At 41.6% G+C, this 17968-nt stretch overlaps 1 protein-coding gene across 2 annotated transcripts in view; it reads left to right on the top strand.

Moving 5' to 3' along the window:
• The first annotated feature begins 1809 nt into the window (after positions 1–1809).
• The window catches only part of ARNT2 (aryl hydrocarbon receptor nuclear translocator 2), a 108457-nt gene continuing 92298 nt past the window's right edge, over positions 1810–17968 (top strand). For both annotated transcript variants that reach the window (XM_063345970.1, XM_063345968.1), the window contains exon 1: positions 1810–2037. In XM_063345970.1, the coding sequence (XP_063202040.1) occupies positions 2007–2037 (31 nt within the window). In that variant the 5' untranslated portion in view covers positions 1810–2006. The remainder of the gene's footprint in view (positions 2038–17968) is intronic.

Below are 17968 nucleotides of genomic sequence, written 5' to 3'. Positions count from 1 at the left end.
GCTGATACTAACACAATCTGCTAGTATTATCAGGGTAAATGCCTTAAGATAAGAATTAAGAATGCCTGCTGAACATCCAAAACTTCGCAGCATCGGGAGGCACTAAAGCAGTAAGATGCTTAGAAAAACAGCTCAACATCTGATAGGCAAAAGCACAATAAATCAAAGATAAAGTAAACTTTCTAAATAAGCAGGAGCGTTTAATGCTACTCCGATTAAACTCATCTTCGGGAAACGAGTAAACACAGCCTCCATGCTTTCTCCATCTTTCTGCCAATTTACTTCTTAATGGCTAAACTGTTTCAGGTTACTTATTCAGCAAAGCAAGGGACTGAATTGCAACTTTTCATTTTGAGCGCTCCCATTGCCTTCTGCAGGGCTGCTCAGGGCAACCGGGCACAGCCACGGCGAGGCGTTTAACGATTAACAGGCCTTTGCAGCATTCCAGGGGTGCGAAAAAGCCATCAGAAGTATTATTTTTTTTTTTCAGCGTTACAAACATATTACACGTGACTGCTGCAGTTATCACACTGGTTGCTTTTCACAAATCTTGCAGTTTGTTAATTCTATGATACTTTTTTTTTTCCCCTGAAAGACCCGAGTTATGAGATTTCGAAGAAAATCTCCGATTTCATCGAAAGTGTGTTTTTAGTCCTTGCGCTTGTAACGGAAAGCCTTAAACTGTGAGCTAAGTGAGTTACAAAGGATCGGTTGTTCAGTTGCACTACTTAGCTCGAACACAAGTGTGAGGTGATTTACTGTTTATAGAGGGACATGACACAATTCCCACACTCCACCCGGAGGAGGGCAAAATGACCTGTCTCTGAATTCCTGGATACCTTTTTTTAAGAACTCCAAGAATGAGTTATTTTATTTTCCTTTGTAATTCCAGGAAACTAGCATCATTAACAAAGGACAAAGCTGCTTCCGTATAGCACTATCCATCTGAAGCACCAAGTCCTCCATCTCACAGTCAGACATATGCTTAACATAACATGAAGAGGACACCATGGTGCCTCTTTCCCCTCCAAAAAAGCTTTAGGGCTCACTCCACACTTGTCCAAGCTGAACGCCAGCATGTGTGTTGATCTTGGGGGCCTACAGAAATGGGAACCCCAAGCAGAGATAGCGTTGGAGGTGTACAGACTTCCATCTTCCAGAGAACATCCGTCGTCACCTGGGGATGACACGGATAGCGGTAATGTTGTCCAATGGTTCCCCTCCTGCACCCTCTCAGCAGGGCCCTCAGTTTTGGTGGTGGCAGGCAGCCGTCTAACCGACCCCGCTCAATTTCGGTGGTGGCAGGCAGCCCTCCAACCACCCCCCCTCAGTTTCGGGGGTGCCAGGCAGCACACAACCGCCTCCCCTCAGTTTTTGGTGGTGGTGGCGGGCAGCACCCCAACCACTCCTCAGTTTCGGGGGTGGCAGGCAGCAGCTCAACCGCTCCCCCTCATTTTTTTGGGGCGGTGGGCAGCACCCCAACCGCCCCCACCCGCCCCCAATTTCGGGGCCGGCGGGCAGCACACAACCACCACCCGTTGCCCCCCTGGCCCGCGTTCGGGCCTCCACAGGAGCTCTCTCCCTCAGGGGCGTTGGCGCCCTGTGAGGAGCCGCGCGCACCGCGGCCGCGGGTTCGAGCCCCGAAGGGGGCGGCCGGGTTGGCACCGGGACGCAGGGCACGTCCTCCCCCGGTCCCTGCGGGGCGAAGCGCGGGGGGATCCCGCCGGGATGCCGGCGGGCGCGGACCCAGCGCACATGTGCGGCCGCCCGGCACATGCTCACTGCAGGCGGCGCATGAGCAGACGCGGCGCGGGGGCCATCGGACATCTTGGGGCCGCCCCGCACGGAGCGGGGAGCGCCGCCGCCGGGCCCCGGGGCGGGAGCAGCCCGCCGCCGCCCCCGCGCCACCCGGCCCGCCCTGGCGCCGGCTGCCTTCCCCTCCCCCGGGCTGCTCAGAGCATCCCTCCTCCCCTCTTGCATTTGTCTTAATTCTTCTCAGAGACAAGATGGCAACGCCGGCGGCGGTAAACCCTCCCGGTGAGTAGCTGCTGCTGCCGTCGCCCCCTGCGCTGCAGGGAGTCCATCTCGTCCCGCCGCCATGTGGCCCCGCCGCACAACACGACCCCCCCCCGCGCCTCCCCAGCCTTAGGAACACACCCGCCCCCGGGGACGGCGTGGTCCCCGCAGCCACCGGGGCCGGCAGCCCCCCCCCGAGCTCGTCCCTGGTCGGCGGGGGCCGCTGGCTGCGGGCCGGAGGGGGCGGCGGGGAGAGCCGGGCCGCCCCCGGGCCAGGAGCCGGCCGCCCCGGGGAGCGAGCGGAGGCGGAGAGCCGGGAGCCCCTCGGCGGGTTTCTCGGGCTGGAGGAGCCCGGCCGCCTCCTCTCCCTCCGGGCTTGCTGCCGTCGGGTGTAGGCGCCGCAGAAACCAACAGTTTTGCATAAGCATTCGCGGTCATACGGCGGGAGAAAGAGAGGGGACGTGTTTCCCCAGGCGGGAAGGGTGGCCGTGGGGCAGCGGGGGTCGGCTGCCCTAGGAATTGCTGGGAATATTTACTTTTCCAGCCCGGTTTATCGTCGGGAAGCAAAACCGGCTTGCGAAGCATCGCTTGGAACCGAAACAGGGCGTCGAAACTGACCTAGGGCACCTGGGTGCCTGCAGGGGCTTTGCCATATGTTTGTTTTTCTTGCCAAAGGTGAAATAAATACTTTCTGTTAATGCCACATCTATTAAGAGAAGAAACTTACTAAATTTTTCTCTTTGAATTTTTCATGGGGCAAGGCATTCCCCGAGGTTGTGTTACACGTCTCTGAGGTGCAACATGGATTTTGTTGAGCGCGTGATGGAGTAGAACAGGTTTCGATGAAATGCCGTAGTACGTATTTTGGAGATGTGCTTGGATCAACTTAGTGTTGGATCAACAAGTGTCCCACACTAAAAACAAGTGGGGCAACGCATCTTGCACTGGGCTCGATACTAATGAGGAGTATTTTTATCAAAGGTGGAGTTCGGTTTTACTTGTTTTAATATGTGATCACTTCTTGTCATGTTCTGTAGAGTCAAGTTCAGTTCTGACAATTAAGGGCTTGCTTGAGTAAATGCCAACTAATGTTTGAAAGCTGTTCTTTAGATTAAATCCTGATGTAGTTGGTCATGTAGTTGTCATACTGAAAGTAAATATTATGATATAAACAATTAATTTGGTGCAGTAAGTGTCAATAAAGTAAGCTGGAACAGATCTTTGCCAATCAGATTAAGTTTTAATGTCAGAATTCTACATATTAAATGAAAATCAATATTTAATAGAAGGTTATTAAAATGAATATTAGTTAGCTTCCAGGATACCATGTCGCGCATGATAACGGAGAGTTTCGCTGTGTGCACACTGAGCTGGAATTGGTGAGCTGTTTTGCAGACAAAGCAGGATAAGAACAGCCTTTTTTTGTCTTGGGTTTGGTTTGCCGTTCTCCAATCTGCTCCTCCAAGCTAAGCACAGAAGGAACAACCCTGACCACTTTGAGGTGAAACCGCTGAATTATAGTCGAGCCTGGTGGCCCCAACTATTTCTGCTTTCTGTTTTCACCTGCCTGCAGGTGAAGCCACAGAAAGATGTGGTTGCAGGAGGTGTGGTGTGCACGCGCCGCAGAGCAGCCTCAGAGCAGGGCTTCACAGTTACTCTCCCCTGACCGCTTTGTGAATTTAGAAAGTGTTACGGGATCATTGAAGAAACATAAAAAAAATACGGGGCAAACGAGAGCCAGGCATGTTGGCTGTATGCATCTCTGTGCAACAATCTGACATGGTTAAAGTTGACTTGCGGTGTGGTCCTCCAGCTCTCTTAAGCACAGATTGCCGGTCCACCGGAAGGATGTTGGTTTCCTGAAGGGAACCAATGCTTACTTCTGCAAGGCTGAGGTTTCAGAGCATCATTTCACTCCTCGTCTAGGCAGTTGGAACTGATCTGAGATGAAAGACAACTTCACTGGCTGTTAATGAGCCTCCCACGTTTTCTGTGCGTGAGCGTTGCTGTCAGACAAATGTAGCTATGTGTGGACGAAGTCAAAATGAGGAGTTTTTGAGCTGTGAAGAGGTGAGGAAAGGAGACCTTCGATCTGTAGTGCAGTGCTGGGTTTGCTCTACCACGCACAGCAGAAGATAGAGCTGCATGAAATACCTTGATTTGCACTGTGGTTTGGTTTTTTTTAAGTCATAATCTCTTGCTTTTGTTATTTTTTTGGATTAACTGCGAAGCAGTGCAGAGAAAGAGTCAAAAGCTGTACCGAGAGGATTTTAATACTGCTATTTTCTCTCGGAGCCAGATCCTCAGCGGGAGTAACATGAAAGTAGCCCTATTAGTATTGGTGAAGCTGTGTTGCCTTACGCCGGTTGACTTTCTGATCCACGATATTAGGGGAGCACAATAGAGAGATTAACTTGTTAAGCGTCTTTAATGATGATTAGAAATTACAATATGATTAAATTTTTATTAAGCAATTGTCTGGGGTTCTAATAACAGTTGATAATTCAGGCAGGACATTAACTTGCAGCTACCACAATACAAATACGTGTGATTTTAGTCATATTCTAGATAGTGGAATGGGGATTAGCAGAGACAGAAAAGCTGGGTGTTCTGTAATTCTGGATGTGAAAGTCTTTCAATGTGGGATCTCCTGGTTCAGAACCATGCACTGCTCTGCATCATCATCTTTCTTCTTACATTAGGTGCAGATTTATCCATTTCCCAGTGATTTTTTTTTTAATTGAGAGTTTGAGTTATGAAAGTTCATGGCAGCCCAAGCAGTTTGCAGCGTGTCCTGGCTAGTGGTCACGGGAATTGCAGTGTCAGGGACTGAATTGTGGTGGGGGTGAGGCCACCTCTGTGGGCTTCCTGGGCAGTGCGAGATCTAAACTCATAGTTCTTTCTGGTGAAGGTGTTCATCCATAGCTGCAATCTGTCATAGCACTTTAAAAACTGGGGGGTCTGTGGGATAGTCTTCTTTCTTCCTCTTCCTGCATGCTTAGCCTTGGGAATGGGGTCTGGTTAGATGTACTTTGTTCGTTTGTCGTAATGTGGATGACTAACTAACTGAAGTGTGAAACACAATACAGGTGTGTGGGAAGCTCATCTGCATTGGCACAAAGCATCAGAGTTAATTTATTTCCTCCTGAAATAAGATTGGCATATTAAATGGATTTAAGAACAAAAAAATTGTGGAGGTGTAACAAGCATTTCATAAATTACTGCTTGCAGCAAAGTAACTTAGTGCCATGTCTGTTTTAAATGTATATATTTTTGGAATGCAAACTTGTCCATAACTGTTGGTACTTTGGGGTCAAATTTTCCTTAACTTGAGTGAAGTACATGATGTGGTGATTCTTGTATTAATCAAGTTGGGATGAAAACATAAAACTGTTGATGAATTCGGCATTTTCTTTTCCTGGGACGTTACTTGGTCTTGGGTGATGAGTTCCAATCTGGCTCAGTCTGATGGGTGGTCCCAGAGCAGCAACTTTCTGCTGTGATCAGTTGATGTGAAATGAACTGGTTGCATCCTTTCAGCTCTTCCTGGTGAGGTATCCTTATATGGAAGGGCCACCCTGGGTAGTACCCAGAGATGCATTGCCAAATGCCACAAACTCATAAGTCAAGTCAGAAGAAATCATGAGATTTCAGAGTTTATCTGGAGTTACACTAGAGGGCAGATCCCATAGGATACATTTTTGGCTACGTTTTAAGATGTTGTGAATCCTTGGGATTGTATTCTTATATTTAATTGGAAAAAAAATAGTAATTGGGGTTCACATAATCACTAAAGCTCCTTTAATGATTTCTTTTTAAACAGAGAGCCCAAAGTCTGAAGGTATGGAGAACAACATATCCCCAGAAGGGCATCTACTAGAGATATGTTGAGACAGAGGGAGGCGGTGAGCCGTGAAAGGAGTTGCTGAGGCTTAAGACATTACTATTACAACTACAGTAGCTGCTGGGGGGTACGTTTAGCCTACGGCTAATAGAAGAGACCAGAAAATTGGGGTTGAACCTTGTGGAAAGATGGTTAAATAAGCTCTCTTTGCTTTCAGTTTGTAGTGAGTTAACAGCAAATTTTATGTCATATCGGTGAAAACTTGTAACTCCTCCCTGCATCTGGGCTCTTGTTTTAGGGAAGTGCATTGGGTTCTGGGAGCTGGTTTTGTTTGTATGTGTTGTTTGTTTGACTTGGGAGTTAAGTGGAGATAAATCATTCTCGCATTCCAGCTGGACGTTCTGAGAACTACATCATCTGTTAGCCAGTCTTACGTTTGTACTCAAATTACTAAGATATTAAGTGCTGTGGACAAATTTTCTTGATGCTGCCCATTCCATATTCCCCAAAGGAACTGGCTTTCTGAAGTAGACAGTTGGGCCGTTCTCTTCTTTAGCTTTCGTACAGCTTTGAAATTGATGATAAAAAAAAAAAATCTACCTCAGTGTTTTGGATTTCAAAATTGTCTATTCAACTCAGGGCTCAAAAGTTGTTGTGTTTTATTGCTGCAGTAGTAACAGCTTTGCCCTTCATTACGATATAGAGCATCCAGTAAACTCCAAAATCAATTTAACAGCATCCTGAGGAGTAAATGGAGTGTTCTAGCGATGTAGGTTATAACGAGCTCTGATGTTTCTGGGATGCAAAAAAGTAGTCTTCTTTCTAAGACAATGTTAAAACAAAGGTCTCAAAAATGGAACACTCATTAGCTAATGGGAGATTTTTCTTCTTGTATTTTCGTAGCTTTCTTACTGCAGAATTGATTCTTATTTTAGTCAATCTGTGGTATGAGATCATAGTGCCTCTTGAATTGTTCTGTAATGATGCTTTGTCCTTCAGGACTGTGTACCAAACAGTAACTTGCATTGAAGAAATGTCATTTTTTGATATTCCTAATGGATAGGGCACACAAAAGATTTCATTTCAGGATATCTCTTCTATCGCAGAATATTTATTTAAAATTTGCATATATAGCTTGTGGTTAGTTCCAAATATTTTTTCAAATAGAATAATGTTTTCCCATGCCTCTTAATAAAAATGCAAAACAAGAGAGGTATTGGTGATTTCTGTAATACCAGATGGTATTGCTGATTTTTCTTTCCAGTAAGAAAAATTGCTGTAAAGATGAGGTAGCAAAGGAAAAAAAAAATAGCCTTTTCAAAACAGTCAAGGCAAAATAACACTGTTGATGTAGTGATTATTGTTATTAAGAGGACAGAAATGGGGCTGTCATTATGAAGATGTATTCGGAGATTATGCTTAAATGGCTTGTGAAGATCAGATACATGTGTCGTTTAGGGTAATTTTTGGGGGCTTACTGCTTCATAACTGACAAGTTAGAATGGAAAATGTGTTAATTCAGTGCTACCTGCAGAAAATACAGTGTTATTAAAATTTGCAATAGAAAAGGAGAAGAGGGGTCTTGAGTTTAAGAATTTAGGGGGAATTTAGATCTCTGTTGTAGATCTCTGGCAGATTTTCCAGTTTATCTACATATCTGTAGTCTTTGGGTGCCCAGCAGTATTTAGAGATCGATGAATTGGCCCTGGATTAGCTGTTCTGTCTGGCCAGCGCTGCGCAGTGCAGAGATGCTGCCTTGGGTGCAGAAGTGGGCAGGTACCAACCCAAGGTACATGCTTTTCTTGACGGCAAGAGTGGGCTCAATAAAGGTTATGCGGGAAAGAAATCTGCAAAGACAGAGGTGCTCCTTCACCCATGCTGCAAGATAATTTGTGCAAAAAATTAGATTTGCTGGATGATACAGGCAAAAATTTTGAAATTTCAGAAATCTTGGGTGGGCGCTTGCAGTATAAACAATTGGTACGGTTTACTTCTTGCTAACAGTATTTCCTTTGTTCAGATGCAAAGCATTTCCTGTCACCCCATCTGTATCCATCATTCTGTCAAATGAGGAAAAGAAAAATTTTGTAAGGCCGCATTTGTACATTTTACTTAGCTGCTGATTATAATCCAAATAAGACAGATGCACATTGTAAGCAAAGAAAAAAACTTCCCAAAATTAATCATTCATTGTCTTCCATCGTTTAAAATGAAAATCCAAATGAAAATTAATTGATTGAATAAACCCACATGGGCCAAATACCTGCTTTTTGGCTACTCCAGAAGGAACTACTTTGTCATAAAATGTTACAGGATTTCAGCAAAATCTGCCCTTTAAAGTGCATAAATCACATGGTTTGAAACTTCAGTACCGAACACAGAATGCCAATTTTTTAACAAGAGCTGATTCAAACTTTAATTTGGATAGTCAAAATTTCAAATGGGTCTTGGTTTCATTGTTTACATCGATTAATGGCCGTAGTCATGCGATGGGTAATGAATTAGAAGCTGTTTTCAAGATAGATGTAATTTCCTTTTTTTGTACCCAAAGCACGCTAGTCTTTCCTGGGCAAAGCCATCTGCACAGGGAGAGAGAGAAATCCTTTGTTTTGGGTACTCTACATATTGATGAATGTTTCTAAAGCTTTTATTTCCATTTTGCCTGTCTTGAGTATTTCTGTCCTACGGTTTCAATCCTGCTTTCCACTTAGGTGCCTCTACCTTTTTTTTACAGCTCCTGTAACTACTGTGTTTTAAGGGTGGTGCTTGGCTGAGCTATGTACTGACTTCTCAGCGACTGTTGTTTAAATGTAAATGAATCCTGCCATTGTACTGGTGCTATTCCCAAGTCTTTCAATGGCTTATAAATTCACATTCCATTCTGTAGGTAGCATCTGAAGTCCCCCTTAGAGAAAAGTGGTACTTTTTCTAAGTAGCAACTGCGCTGCATTCCATGTAGCCCAGCAGGTACTGTAAGGTATAATCAGTTAGCTCAAATTAGGAGCCTCTATTAGCTTACATCTAGCCTACATGTATTTATGTTGCTGTTTTGTTCAAGGACAGTTCATAACATTCATTTAAAATGTTTAGATTTGGGGCTGCTGCAGTTTTTCCTCATCTAAATGTCAACTGCATGTGACAAATAGAATAATATAAAATAATTATAATTTTTTCTCTAATCAAGCAAAAGGGGTGTTGAATTGTTTAATTACTGGCTTTGCCAGCATGCAGATGGGAATGCTTTTCAGGTAAGTTGCTCATACAAAATGCCTGAAACGGATAGTAATTAACAACTGGCTCTTCATTGGTATGTTAATTACACTGCCATTTGTCCTGGTGCCTGTCCTTGTTTAAATGTTCAGTTACACTGAACTGAAGCGTTCACTTCCTGGCAAAAACAGAATGTATCAGAACAGTTTGACTCTCAGATATATGCAAATATTTTATGGGAAGAGGCATGCCAGTAAATCACTGAGCTGCAAAGAACAAAAACACTGCATATTTGTATTCGTCAGAGGTAAAAGCAAAACCTGTTTCTGTGGAATATGCAGGCCTGGTTTTGAAAAATGATCTCCAGCATTTTCCCAGTAATAATCCAGAACACAATTTCATGCAAGGAGATGATTTTAGGGCCTTGTTACTGCTGGTTCTCTCTGTTAGTAAAGGTATGTGGACATCTGGGTGCTGTTAAATGCCCTTGCAATACATGTATTTTTGAAACTGTGTTGCCTGTGATACCTGGATGGAAAATCAAACTGAACTGGAGGTGCTTTTAAAACTCTGGATAAAACTGATTATTTTGAATGCCAGGAGAATTAAAGTAAATTCTTATGAATAGATCACGCCAGTAGTATCAGATCTTATTTAATTTACAGTTTAATTCCTTTGAGAATGCAGATTGTCTTCTGTTATTTGCATGGCGCTTTGCAGAGTGCATCCTCAGTCTCCAGATACTACAGCAGTAAGTAAAACCAGACTGTGTCTGGTATGCCTCTCTAAGTTATTCAGTAACGTCCTGAAGAGGGCCAGGCTGGTGAAGTTAAGTGGCTGACCAGCACGTCAGTATGAGGCTAGTATTTTAATTTGCTAAGCTTCTGTCACACGGAAAGTGGTTAATCTGACCAACGCGCAGTGACCCTCAACACGTGGCAGAAGTCAACCCCTGGAATTAGGTGCCAATTGTAACAGTAGCTGTGGTAAGTGGATTATAGTCATAAAATTAGCTATAAAATGGCACTAGCTACTGTGTGTCACTGCCCTCTGAGTCATTTTTGATCTGTTTATTGACAAAAAATTTTATAGCTGTTGGTATTGCAGAGCCAATACAGCCAGGGACAAGCTGGATTTCCATTGTTTTGTGTCCAACAGGCAAAGCTGCTAGCTCAATTTTGAGTCCAACTTTAAAGACTTAAAGTACTGTTAGCTAGAAAAGTTTGGTTTGAAATGCTAAAGTCTTGTGTTCCCAACCACTGAGATGCAGCTCATTGAACAGCAGTCCGTGGAGGCTGGCCCTGGGAGAGACTTTGGGAAAATAGAGGTCAGTCTGATGACTACTCTTGTGAGTCATGTTCATGTCGTAGTATATGGGGACACCAATGGTTTCCTCAGATTTAATTATTATTTTTTTTTAAAGCATCTTTAAGAGATCACCTGGCCTTCTATGTGTAGCTCTGTCACCCTAAAAGTGCTCTGCACTTTCTGTAGTGAGTAGTGGTTAGACCAGTAGAAAACAAGGCTGGGTAATGAAAACTTTCTTTATTCTTATGAGATTTTCGGTGGCCTTAGGAATACAATGACAAATTATTGGAGCTATGTAAAGGTTTCAGTGTGTCTGGGATAAATATTCCTCTGCTAATTTGTTTTGTTGATGTTTTCATGTAAAACAGACAATTTTTCTGGTTTACGAAAAAAAAGAAAAAATAAAATGTTTAATTTGCTGTGCAGTTGGGTTTGTGGCAACAGCAATTGCATCTTAGCTGCATCGTATTTTTGCTTACCAGTGAAGGTTTGAAGTATGCAATTTTTGTTGTTGAAATTAAAGTAAATGAACCATAGCTAAGAAAAACACAGGAGCATTTTCAAACTCTCTCATGAGGACTGGAAAATAAGAATACTTTTCTGAATGCATGGGCACATTTGAAAGTTGAACTACAGTCCTAATAATTATTAGTCAGCTCCTTTCTCGAAGACATCTTATCAGACCAAAGTTTCTGTGAAAATAACTTTGGGGGGTATTCAGACCTTCGTTGACTGTGGAGCGTAGTTTAGGTGGAAGAGTTTAGATGGAAGATGCCTCCTGCGGTGGCCAGGACCTCCAGCCGGCCGGGCTCCTGGAGGTCACCATCCATGGTGCTGAAAGGGCACCAGGGTCTGTCCTCCACTGCGGCTGCACCGCAGCACGGCTGTAGATCCAGGGCTACCGGCGGTGGGTTTGAGCTACATCTCTGCGTGGGAACCATCAGCAGTTGAGGTGTTGAGGGCACGTTCCATTCTTCTCGCTCTCTAATCACGGTAGTGATCTCCAGTAAAAAGGTCAGTGGACTTCTGGAACTAAGATTGTCTTAAGTGAACGTAACAATCTTCCCCAAATGCCATGTGTTGAGGCCTGCAGAATCCAAATTTCGCAATTCCTACTCAATTCCTTAAATTTGTGTAATGTCTCTGTAGATTCTCTGCCAGCAGCTCTCTGCATCCATGTGTTAAGGTAGTTCCAAGTGAAACAGGTTCTCTTTGTTACATATGTGAGGCTGGACTGGATTCTCACTAAGAACAAAACGTGCTAGGTCAGACTTGTGCTACCTGAAACCCCTATCCAAAAATAGCCCATTACAGGCATTTTAGAATAAAGTATAAAATTTTCATTATGGATACTTAGAGAATAAGATAGCAATAGAGACTTTTCTTCTTTCTTTGTTGTTGACAGGCATTGTGAAGTACTAAGGTTTATACGAGTCTTTGGGGCTCCTTGTAGTTTATTCAAGTTTGAGACTTGGTTCTTGAATGATCACAGCTGTTGGTTTTATTTCTTCTAAATTAAATTGAGTGGTTTTGGACTTGCTGTACTCTGTGATGTCTTCCTGATACAACAAATGAACCTGTGTCTTTCTGAGATGGAGTAGTCTTCGGTTAAATATGTCTTGATACTCTTTCACTCTTCAACCAAGCTAACATCATATGTTTCCAAATTGTTTCCTGACTCAGGATTTAATCTTACTTTTTTTAAGTGATGTACTTCTCCTGCTTCTTAAGCCCGTTGGTTCTGAACTATAAATGGGACTGAGGCTTATGATGGTTTTTAACATTTTAGTGAAAGCTGCCAGTCTGAATATCTTTTGCTCTCCAGAGTTTTCCCCTTTGTTACTTGTGTTTCTCTCTGCAAGTTCCATGCATATTTTAAAAAAGGAGGCCATGTAAATGTGTAAGTAACGTTTGAGGTTAGGCAGCTGTAGGATGGCACAGTAAAACAAAATCTTAGTGCTGGGGTACAATAGCTGAATTAAAAGATGGGTGGTTTTACTTGTTGGCATTTTGGTTGAGTAGAATCAGTTGGAGATGTGTGAGTGGGTGGAAAGAACATTAACATGAAGTTCATGCTGAATTATGTTTTGCTTGAGGAAAACTATTCATTAGTCTCATATCTGGCACATGCCTTTTTATTCCTTCTCTAAAGTAGTATCTGACTACTTTGATGAAAAGGTTGATATGACATTAAGGAAGTGGTTCTGCCTCATCTACTGATGATGTGCAAAAGCCTTTCTGCCCTTGGCAGAACTGAGTAAGACATAGGCAGCATGCCAGTCCTCACTGCTCTAGGAAGGGCATACATGTGGTAAATGTTTCAGGGTACGCAGAGTCATGGCTCCATCTCTTAGAGCGTTATGTGTGGAGGTTAATGATGTTGTATCTGAATTCAGCTCCAGAGCTCGTTGTGTCTCCACCTAAACCCTTTTGTTGGTATTGGTTTTTCAAGGTGGTCTTAAGGATAAAATGTTTTTTTACCATTGCTAAATTTAAAATGACTGTGGTAATTATGATTAAGAATTTCAGAGACCAATAAATTCTCACTGTGCAGGAAAACTTTTGGCTGTTAGAAGCTGCCTGCATTTTTCACTTTTATCGATGGCTGGCTATCTCCTGTCTGAGAGCTGACCAGGGAAAGACGACAGTCTTGTGGTACAGGCACTGGACAGGGTTCAGATTTACTACAGACTTCTGCTTAACCTCTGACAAGTAATATCCCCATGCCACAGTTGAGTCACCTGATATTTTTTTTCCCATTTCTTTTACCTTCAGTTCGTATGTCCTGTTTGTAAGACTGTGTGTTCTGGGATGGTTTTTTTGTATGCATCTGTTATAAAATGACGTATTTGTAGGAGAGTGTGGAGTGCCTATCCTGGCGCAATCAGAGGTGGGTTGGTTTTTTTTCATTGTGATGTACTAACTGCTGTTTTAATAACAGGCTTTTATTGCAACCATATTTATGTTGTATTAGCGAAGATTTCTTTCTCCCTTTGGGAAGTAAAGGAGACAAAAAAGCAGAATATACAGCTTCTTTCTCCTTGGAAACAGCAGATATTATTTATTCCAGGCCTATGAATAACCATTAATTTGTATTTTCTTTATACAGTAGGTATGATGTTGGATAATGTGCTTTTTAAGTGTCTTGGCAAAATATACACCAGAGCATAGATGGATAGTTATTTCAGTGCTGAACTGCCAACGATCCACCTAGCTGTAAAGTCTTAATATAGGCTTTACAACTTATTTTTTGCTATCTTGACTTATGGTTGCTTTTGTCACTTAATTTGCCTTTGAAAATGGATTAGTTTATTCTCAGCCAGTTACAGTTTGAATTAAGACTGAGAGAAAATTATTCATTGCTTTGTACACAAAAGAAATTATCAAACTGTATGAAAAATACAGTTACACAGAGTGAAAATTGTGAGATAGTTTTCAAGTGTTCGTTGTGTGTTTGAGAGTAGAATTTAAAATGTAGCAAAATGCATTATATGGGGGTATTTGGTTAGTATGTTAACTGCTCTTTAAATCAAGTCAATGAGTTGTCACTGGAAGTAAATGCATTTTCAGGAATCAGATAATGATTTTTTTTTCTAATGTTGAAATGTAATGATTTCGTATTTGTAGTGATTTCTTGGTAAGTGCATTTGGCTGCCACGAGTTGTTTGCTTTGTTGCATGGAGTCCCTGTAGTAGCTGGAACCTGATCACCAAGTTTGGCATTGAGATTAATTTTGTATGTCCTTTGTACTTGTCTGTGCTGCTCTTCAGTCAGCAAATATCAAAGCAAAAACCTTAGTTCGGTCAATATTTGCAGACAAATACTCAGCTTGTTTTTTGACAAACATCCAGTTTGTTTATAGTGAGGGTTTTTTCAGTATAGTTCTTCACTTCTGTATTTGATGTATCCACAGAATAGTCTGTATATTTTTGCGAACAAGTGGCTTGTAATGGATGTCGAATCATGTTTAATATGAGTATGGGAACATGGAAAAACAATGTTTTGTTGTTAACGTGTTTTCATTTGTTTAGTAGGTCACTGGTAGAACATCCAATGAATTGTGTATTTTGTAATTCTGAAAAAGCAGTAAGAGCATGGCCATTACAGCTGATCACTTCTTGAAAGCCTAGCAGAGCTTACCTGGAAACACCATTTTCTCTCATATTTTAAAATTCGTAATTTTAAAAAGCAAATTATGAGATTCAGTATTATAAAAGCTGCTCAGGAAATAGCTCTGCAAAGAAGTGAAGCAGAAAAAGAGCGTTCCAAGATTCACGACAAATTCTTGGGTGTGTAGTAAAGCTAAAGTAACACTAAGGAATCTTCTACAGCAGAGCATAGCACTATTTTGTGTTTACTATATGCCTGTGAAGGTTTCCCTTATGCCATAATGTTGGAGTGTTCTATTTGGAACATTTGTGGGAATGAAAAGTTCTAGACAGAAATGCAAAAAATGCAAATACAGCTACCTTTGAACTTCCAAATGCCTGTGGCCTTTTGTTATTTTTTTGTTATTTGCAGACATGAAAGATATATTATATGAAATTATCTAAAAGGCAGAATGTTCTAAAAAGTGTAATTAATGATCCTGGGGCAGTGAAAGGTAGAAAAATCACTAAGACCTTTACTTGTAACTTTTTTTTTTTTGCTTGCAGAAAAATTCAGGTTTTGGGAAACTGATCATCCGAGACGAGGGTAGCTGCTCATATGGGTTGGTATGTCAGAGCAGTTAAAACTTCAGAAGATGTTCTGAAGGTTGTCCTCTGTGGGAGGTTAAATATCTCTGATAGGTGCTGGTTGAATGTTGTGGGAAGACTGGTGTACTCTTTTCAGGTGGCTTTTCAAGGTCCAGTTCGACTTGAATCTGGAATTTGGACTATAGGTTGGACTATAGTGCTCCATAAACTAGGCCTGGAGTTTGGAAAAATAATGGTTTGGAGTAATAGGTTATACAAGCAGTCTATTCATATTCACTTGTATGTCTCGTTTGAGTCATACGAAGTTTTTGATCCTTGATGCTGCTATGGGAAAGCGAGGTTAGCTGTTTTCTCCCATCTCGAGAGGGGGGAAAAAAAAAAGAAATGTTAATCAGAAAATCTTTGACTTACTGGAAGTTCAGTAAGGGATAAAATGAACTGAATATTTAATATGCCAGGCTCAGGCTGGGTTTTCGGAATGGAGTTAAATGTAGTTTTTTTCCCCCAACAATTTTTAGACAGACAACGTGAATTTAGAAATTGTGAGGAGAGGGAGAAGTACTAAACCACACCCTATTTTTAGAACATGTTTTGTGATGCATAGTGATATTATTCTTAGGGTGTTTCACATAAATATTCTTATTCTTGGCAATAAATTAGGATGTGAAAACACCTGAAAGGCCAATTAATTATCGTCACATCAAATAAGCATCATTTGCTTGTTGATCAAGCAGAACTGAAGTCATTAGTGCTATCAATAAAATACTGTTTAATGAAAACAATAGCATTCTGATTACCCAGCAGTGCCCAAGGACACTGTAAATATACTGATAATTAAGTATTTGGTAATGCAGGTTGCTGTTCTGAATGAAATTTAGAATTAACATACCGTTCTGAGGCACACTTAAAAAAAAAATCTTTGTAATAAATAATAAAGGCATTTGAAGGACATGAGTAAGTAATTTTCAATGACTAATTTAAATTAGAGTGGTCTAAATTTTATGTCTTTGTAGTTGGACTGTGTTGTTCGTGAACTTTCTGCAGCTGATGGGGTGTGAATGTCTCCTGAGTGCATCACAAAGGCCTCGGGTCTTTGACCGCAGCTTGGTCAGTGGCTTGCAGGGCAGTTCATGGACCGCCATCAGTGCAGTAGTGGTGTGTTTAGTCTGATGTAGTTTGACAGTCACCACTTCCTCAGAAACATGCCCTGCAGATCTTTCATGGTCTTCCTTACCAGCCCTTCCATGACTTGGCTCAATAAGATGACTACCAGTGATGATTTCCCCTAGTGACTGACCCATGCTCTGTTGCAGTAGGCAGGTCAGGTGGAAGGTACCACTACTGTCTCAGTCTGGCTCCTTGGATTTTCACATTAAGATAAATTTTATAAGTCCTTGCACCTGTGAACTTAGACAATGCTTACTGTGCTTGTCCACCTCAGTGAAAATGGATTATAAGAATATTAATGTGAAACAATTATAAGAGAGGATCAGGAATGAATTCATTCACCCAAACATCTCTGCTCGTTATTTAAGAAATATCTTGTCAAAATTCTTCCAACTTGAACCAAAAGTTGTAGTCATAAATACTGCATTGCACGCTCTTGCATGCTTCTATTGTAGTTAACAGAAAATATGGACAAGAATCAAGTGGTGTTGGCTCTCAAGTCAGATAAAATGACTTTCATGTGAATTCTGTGCATTTCTGGGTAGAGAGGAAAAGTAAAATAGTTGAGAGAGGGCTTTGGATTCCTAGGAAAGCTAGGCTACTGCATTTGGTTAAGATCAATTTTGGTCAACGTTGTAGGCAGATTTGTTACCCATTACCTTTATTTCATTGCATATTTGCAGCTATTCTACGTGTTTTATGTAGTTGATAGGAGTTTAGAGCACTGTCATCTTGTTTCGATGTATACTCTGGAGAACCACAGTATTGATCTCTGTGTGGTTTTTCTTGTGTATACCATTGTAAGTATTTTAATAGCAGTTTCAAAATTATTTCTGCAAATTGACAGTTGAATTTGTACATGAACAAAATAGATTTGTGATCAAGCATTGCTATTTGCTTGAAATCTAAACCAACTTCTATCGCTAGAAAAAATTTGCTAGATAGATAGTAAAAAGCCAGACTTCTTGATAGAAGATAATAGAAATATTATTTTGAAATAAATAATTTCAAGATGAATGAATAAAAAGAAGTTTCAAATGGTAACAGTAACTGCTCAATAGTTTATCTGTACTCATTATTTATTTATCATAAAAAAATTGCAAAGGAATTTATAAAAGGGCATTAGCTTGTAAACATCTTTCGACAATTACCTTGTTGAACAGGGAAATGAAACAAGATGAAGAGTTTGGGGAAGTACAAATAGCAATGATTATATAAAACTAGTAATTGGTGATCTAGAGCAAGGGCAAACTATAGAAAAGGCTTGATTTGATTATTAATGAAATAAATCAATAGTGGTAGTTGGCTAATTTCTTACCTTTGTAGAAGCAGCACACTTGAGAAATGTTGCGTCCTCTGCTCATGATGTAAAAACTGTCTATCTAAGATTTTTCCAGCCCAGCATGCCTTTTCCAGCACTGGCCAAAAAGCGGGTGCTTGAAGGAGTATAAAATCAGAGCAAGCATGTATGGTGCTTCCCCTGGGTACCTTCCCACGCTCCAGCCATGTGTGACTCAGAGCCTTCTTGAGCCAGGCACGACATTTGTATTTTGTAGCACTCAGTGGATTTCTTTTCCACAATTTTGGGCAGGCTCCACTAAAATCTGTATAAACTAGCATCCACAGCTTCCCGTTGCAGGGAGTTTGGGGCACCCAGCGATAGTCGTGACTGGTCAGAAAGGCTTGGCAAAAGTAGTAAGGGTGCGGGAAGATAAAAAAAGGTGCA

The sequence above is a fragment of the Chroicocephalus ridibundus genome, chromosome 9, assembly GCF_963924245.1.
Source record: "Chroicocephalus ridibundus chromosome 9, bChrRid1.1, whole genome shotgun sequence".
NCBI lineage: Eukaryota > Metazoa > Chordata > Aves > Charadriiformes > Laridae > Chroicocephalus > Chroicocephalus ridibundus.
This window is presented reverse-complemented; position numbering and strand designations above follow the sequence as displayed.